Source organism: Egretta garzetta, unplaced genomic scaffold, assembly GCF_000687185.1.
Source record: "Egretta garzetta isolate BGI_Z169 unplaced genomic scaffold, ASM68718v1 scaffold476, whole genome shotgun sequence".
Taxonomy (NCBI): Eukaryota; Metazoa; Chordata; class Aves; order Pelecaniformes; family Ardeidae; genus Egretta; species Egretta garzetta.
In genome coordinates, this window is record NW_009259979.1 from 115,571 (window position 1) to 121,527 (window position 5,957).

A 5,957-nucleotide genomic window follows, 5' to 3' on the forward strand; every position below is an offset into this window, starting at 1 on the left:
AGGCGTCTCCCAAGCTGTGCTGGTGTTGGGCTCGCTGGCAGGGAGATGGTGTGGTGGTACCAACCATCTGCTTATCCCAGGTTATATTTCAGTGTCCTGGATCCATTTCACTTTGTGGCCTCCTGCGCGGATGGCTCAGCGCAGCTGAGAGCTTGGCCATGCGTGGCTGTGGGTAGAGGGGTGGGGTAAGACCTGGTGTAAGCAGCGCTTCTCTGAGCGTGCAGCCGCGGCTTGATGAACCACTCGTCAAGAGCTGCGGTCCTCTGAAGTCTTCAGAGGTGGGGAGATGTTGTTATGGAGGAAACCAGCATCACTCAGCTGCAAGTCAACCTTCGGGGGGCTGTGGGCTTGCGTTTTCACTTCTAAAATGTTTCTCGTCCAGGATTTGATTCCAAAATTATGAGGAACTGTGGAAAGATCAAGCGGAAGAAAACCAAGCTGGACCGCATGATGGACCGGCTGGTGATCATAGTGAGTGTGGTTGCAAACACCTCCTGCCCTGGTCCCCCGGCCTGCTGGGGTTGCTCCCCAGTCTTCTCATGAGAGGCTGCTTGCTTGGGTGATGCTGATTTTCTTAAGCTTGCAATAGTTTGCTCAAAATATCTTGGGTTTAACATGCTATGGGCAAAGACCAAGTGATGCTCCCAGAAAGTGGCAGTTGCTGGGTCTGGAGCAGTCTGCGCGGTGGTTGGTGTTGCTTAAACCCTGGACCCTAGCAGCTCTCTGAGCCCTCAGCTTTAGAGCAGCCCCTTGGACCAGGGAGGTCCCATATTCAGGATCTCCAACCCCTCCTGGCCTGCTTTACTCACCCATAACCGTGCAGGTCCGAGGGGGTGGTTTGTGCTGAGGGACCTGCAGTCTGTGACTCAGCACAGAGTAGATGGAGGATGGGGAAAGGAGGAGCCTTTCCTCTGTGGGAAGCAAAGCAGCATGGCCACAGCAATGAATTGGATGGCTCTTATTCTGGTTCCTGGTGGTTGGGCGTCATCGCTTCTCAGAATGGCCACTAGCGTTCCTCTGTTGGCTGGTAACTCCGGCAGGAAGGCTGCAGGACACCCCTTGTCCAGGGAGATGGTGTCTGAGGCAATTAGGAGGGTGGGAAAGTTGGGGTTTGCTCTGTGTGGGTTGTGTCAAGCTGAAATACGTGCTGTGATCCTTCACCTCCACCCAGGATGAGCTCAGAGAACCAGCTTCAGGCACAAGGCCACCTTTCTGCAGGTTTACAGCTAAATGAGAAAAACAGCCTGGAAGGGGCAATGGTTGGTCAAGGAGTCACAGAATCATAGAATGGTTGGGGTTGGAAAAGCCCTTTAAGCTCCCCCAGCCCAACCGTTCCCCTACCCCTGCCATCCCACCCCCAAACCCCGGCCCTCAGCACCACCTCTGCCCGGCTTTTAAATCCCCCCAGGGCTGGCGACTTGACCCCTTCCCTGGGCAGCCCCTTCCAGTGCCTGACAGCCCTTTTTGGGAAGAAATTTTTCCTCATGTCCAACCTAACCCTGCCCTGGCACAACTTGAGGCCGTTTCCTCTCATCCTAGAAAAGTCTGGTGGGCTCTGTGTGATGAGACTTTTTCATACTGGCTTCCCATCTCAGATCTTCCTGGTGCTGCTGGTCATATCACTGTGCCTCGCTGTTGCCTCTGGGTTCTGGGCCAGGATGTTCCAGGAGAAGCACAGCTACCTCTCTGCTCTCTACAAGCACACGACCCCTGCCCAGCAGGCCTTCTTCAACTTCTGGGGCTTCATGATCCTCCTGAGCATCATCATACCCATGTCCATGTATATAACGTAAGAGCAACACAGCTTGCAAGTGAGCAGATGAGTACCCCGCTCCCTGCCCTTGGCCATCACCTGGCACCTTGGTTTGCAGCCACAAAATGGGACTGCACAACAGATCCAACTGTGACCCTGAACAAGTCGTTCCCATAGGTTCCCTCAGCCGTAAGAGGGTAAGGATGGATGGGGGGGTGGGGTGTGTCTTACAAACATCGATGATGCTTTGAGATCTCAGAGGAAAGCCAGAGAAGAGGTGCAAAGACACATAACTGGTGTTGGAAACTGTGGGCAGGCTGAGGATGAGACTGATGAAGGTGGCGTTTCCCTGCGGAGCAGCAGCAGGGTGGGGAAGAGAAGGGCAGAGCCGCTGCGAGCAGGCAATAAAGATAATTTGTGCTGGAAGAAGCAGTTTCCCAATGTTCAGCCCTTTGCTGAATCTCCAGATCTGTGGATTTTGTCATCAACAGCCAGATTCCCAGAGGGGAGCCCAGTTGCCTGGGACCCAGTGGGCTCTCAGTCCAGTATGATGAGCCTTTGGAAACCCAGGCACGAGCAATGAACCCCTTCTTGCTTGCCCCAAGCTGAGAGCAATAGGATCCCTGAGTGCCCCTGGGGTGTGAGTAACGCAACCTCCTTCCCCGGTGTAAGTTCTCTTCTGCTCGACTCCCTAGGTTTGAATTCATCTACCTGGTGAACAGCTTTTTTATCAACTGGGATCTGGAAATGTATTACGCTCTCAAGGACATTCCAGCAAAAGCCAGAAGCACCAGCCTCAATGATCAACTTGGCCAGATCGAATACATCTTCTCAGACAAGACTGGCACCTTGACACAAAACATTATGAGCTTCAAGAAATGCTGTGTCAATGGGACCATCTATGGTAACTTTGGGGGGAAGCGAGTTTGTAGGGATTCATGAGTTAAGTAAACCTTGAACTGGTTCTTTCTACTCCTCCTGGCTTGCTAGGAGGCTTGGGGCATGAGGCTTGAGCTTGGTGGTCCGGGGTGTAGGCAGAAGATGCTGTAGGAATTCAGGTGGTTCTCATCTCCCATGTTATCCATGCTTTGCAGGGGCCACCACGCCTGCAGTTGTTCTTGTCTCGTGTTCCCACAATTCCACCCTCCTAGAATGGGTCCCTACCTCTCGGGAGACGTATCATGCCCCAAACTCAGCTGGGATCAGCCAGGGTTTCCCTGATCAAAAAAGGGAGCCCGGGGTTAGAAGCCCAGCACAGCTACATGGCAAACAGTCGGAGTGAGGTGGATCCCACCTGGAATAATCAGCTGATGCTGGCCCAGGTGGCGAGGACAAGGCCTGAGGAGCCACTGGGTGACGGAGCAGTGAAACCCATGGATTTTTTTTCATTTTCTATGAAGTTCTTGGAGAGGAAAAGGAGGGTTTGCTTTTCTTCTTTGTGTTGTTTTCTGGTGAATCTCCAGCTTGGTTTCCAAATCCGGGCACTCTGAGGCTTTCAGGTGGCCTACAGAGGAGGCGAAGAGGTTATCATTCCTTTTACGCTGTTTCTTTACAGTGAATGCATGGAATTGCTCTTTGGTTGGTTTATTTTTTTTTTATTATTATTATGATTCTGCTTGGTTTTCCCCTCCGAAGCCCGAGAATTGCCGAGTCCTTCCTCTTTTTATCGCTGTACTTCAGCTCTCGGCTGGCTCCCGGGACCTGGCTCAGAGCTTAATCGGTGAAATTTAGTGAGCGGGGCAGGCCAGAGCTTTAGCATGGAGCTCCTTTTTCCTGACATAAGTAGCAGGATCTTGAGACAAGTGGACAGTGATAAAAGCAAAAAGGAGGGGGGGAAAAAAAATCGCGATGGTTTTTAAGCAGGAATAAACCCAATTTTCCCCAGCCTGACGTACCGTGCCGCACCCCTGCCATAGCAGCATCGCCGTAATCCCCCCGGGCTCCGGCCAACTGCAGAGCCTCCCGGGCTACGCGGGTGAAAGCCAGGCCTGAATTTTTAATGTTAAAAAATGTGTCGGGAGCCTAAACGGTCCCAGAGCCAAATAAGTCAAACCTGGATATCTTAATAGAGCCTGGTGTGCGACCAACACCCAGCGGGTGCTGAAAACCCGTTCCTTTTTGCCGGTCTTTTGGCCAGCAGAAGGAGCAGACCCTTCCAGAGAAACTGCCTGACCCCTGCTAGCGATGGCCCTGCTATTTACTGAATTATTTTTATTTTGGCAGGTACAGGCAGAGGCCATGAGAGCAACCAGCCATCGGTGCGTAACTCCCCTCTCCCGTGCCACGTGGGGCCAGACGCTGCTCCTCATCGGGGCCAAAGTCGGAGCAGTTATTGCCTTGGGCTGGCGAGTTTGCCGGTCCTCAGCTGCCAGTTAAGGACAGGGGAACTGGGTTTATAAAATAACGCCGTTCCGATTTTGATTATTTATTTATTTATTTATTTATTTTTAAAAATACCCAACCTTTTTATACTCGCCACCTTGGTGTAGGCAATGCAGAGCTCGGCTTATGGACGCCGATCCGGATCGGACGGTGCCAGTGCAGGGTGGCTGCATTTGCAACCCAGCAGCATCCCCGGTGCGGAGCCCCGTGCTCGGTCTCTCCCTCGGGCGCCTGCAGCCTGCCCCTGCCTCTTGCAGGGGTCGGGCTTGACCTGGAGCCACCACGGGGAGAAGAAGTTGGACTTTTGCGACGTGATGCTGCTGGAAGCTGCCCGGCAGGACAGTGACCCCGTGCTGAGGGAGTTCCTGAGGCTGCTGGCCCTCTGCCACACCGTCATGGTGGAGGACAAGGGCGGTGGGTTGGCCGCGGTGGTTGACGTGCCCGGAGCGGGGTTGAGCTGCCGGTCAAGGCATTGAGGCCACGATGGCTTTTTCCATCATCCAGCAAAGCTCTGCTGCGGGGGGAGCAGGTGGTGTGAGAGCCCAGGGATGCTCTGTGCCGCTGTCCTGGCATCACGGACGTGCTCATTTGGCCTTGTTTTAAGGCTGATTTGTTGGAAGAGGAGCCTGGGGGGGGATAATCTGGTCTGGGCACTTGCCCTCCACAGGGCAACGAACAGAGAGATAAGGCAAGTAGGACTGAGTTTCCCTAGCCTAGTGGCTTGGACTTTAGGGTGTCCACAGATAATGTTGTTGGACAAGAACGGGGTCTTTCAGGTGACCAAGGGTTGCTTGGCTGGGATTCTCCTTGTCTAACCCCTACTCCTCTTCTGCAGACCAGCTGATTTATCAGGCAGCTTCACCAGATGAAGAAGCGCTGGTGTTGGCAGCCAGGAACCTGGGGTACATCTTTCTGGCCCGAACACAAGACACCATCACCATCAGTGAGCTGGGGAAGAAGAGGACCTACAAAGTGCTGGCCATGCTGGACTTCAACAGCGATCGCAAGAGGATGTCTGTCCTGGGTGAGTGGGACGGGGCGTCTCAGGGGGTCCCTTCTGTACTCAGCCCTACGAGGCATGGCACCGGGATGGCTGTGATTGACCACAACTGGCACAGGATCCCCGTCTTAAGGATCATCCCTGCGGTTTTGCTCACCTTGATACCTTGGTGAAGGCAGCCGAGAAGGGTTTGAGCAGCACGAGAGAGAGAGAGTAAATGAGGGGCTGAGAGGAGGTGTGCGAGGAACTGATGGTCCTTGAGGCCTGATCCTGCCTTGTGGTGGGGTAGATCTGGGGGAATTCCTGTGCTTCCTATGACCGCAGGCAGAAAAGCACCATCGTCCCCTCTGGTGCCTTCTACAGCATGGCCATTGCACAGGGACAGCAGGAACCATCTCTCTGGGTACCTAAGCTGTCCTTCCCCTCCCACCCAGTGCGAGACCCCCAGGGCACGATCCGGCTCTACACCAAGGGGGCTGACACCGTCATCCTGGAGAGACTGCAGAGGCGAGGGCCCAATGAGACCTTCACTGAGATGGCGCTGGACGTGAGTCCCGTGCCAGTCTGGGGTGGAAAGGGCTGGTCTCCCTCCTGCTGGCCTTGGGCTGGGTGTCCTGGAGTCCCCGGCTGCTATTTCTCCCTCTGGCTTCAGGATTTTGGTCCTTCTTTCTTCCTTCTGCTCTAGGAGCCTTACCCACATATGGGATGGGGGCTGAGGGCATCATAGAATTGTCTAGGTTGGAAAAGAGCTTTAAGATCATCAAGTCCAACCGTTAACCTACACTGCCATCCCACCTCTAAACCATGTCCCTAACCAGCTTC

General features: G+C 54.0%; 1 protein-coding gene across 1 annotated transcript in view; it reads left to right on the forward strand.

Annotated features, from left to right (window-relative positions):
* The window catches only part of ATP8B3 (ATPase phospholipid transporting 8B3), a 21,101-nt gene that overhangs the window by 5,863 nt on the left and 9,281 nt on the right, over nt 1-5,957 (forward strand). The window contains exons 10-16 of the mRNA XM_035895963.1: nt 383-471; nt 1,596-1,789; nt 2,449-2,657; nt 3,977-4,011; nt 4,393-4,549; nt 4,971-5,159; nt 5,570-5,682. Of these exons, the coding sequence (XP_035751856.1) occupies nt 383-471; nt 1,596-1,789; nt 2,449-2,657; nt 3,977-4,011; nt 4,393-4,549; nt 4,971-5,159; nt 5,570-5,682 (986 nt within the window). The remainder of the gene's footprint in view (nt 1-382; nt 472-1,595; nt 1,790-2,448; nt 2,658-3,976; nt 4,012-4,392; nt 4,550-4,970; nt 5,160-5,569; nt 5,683-5,957) is intronic.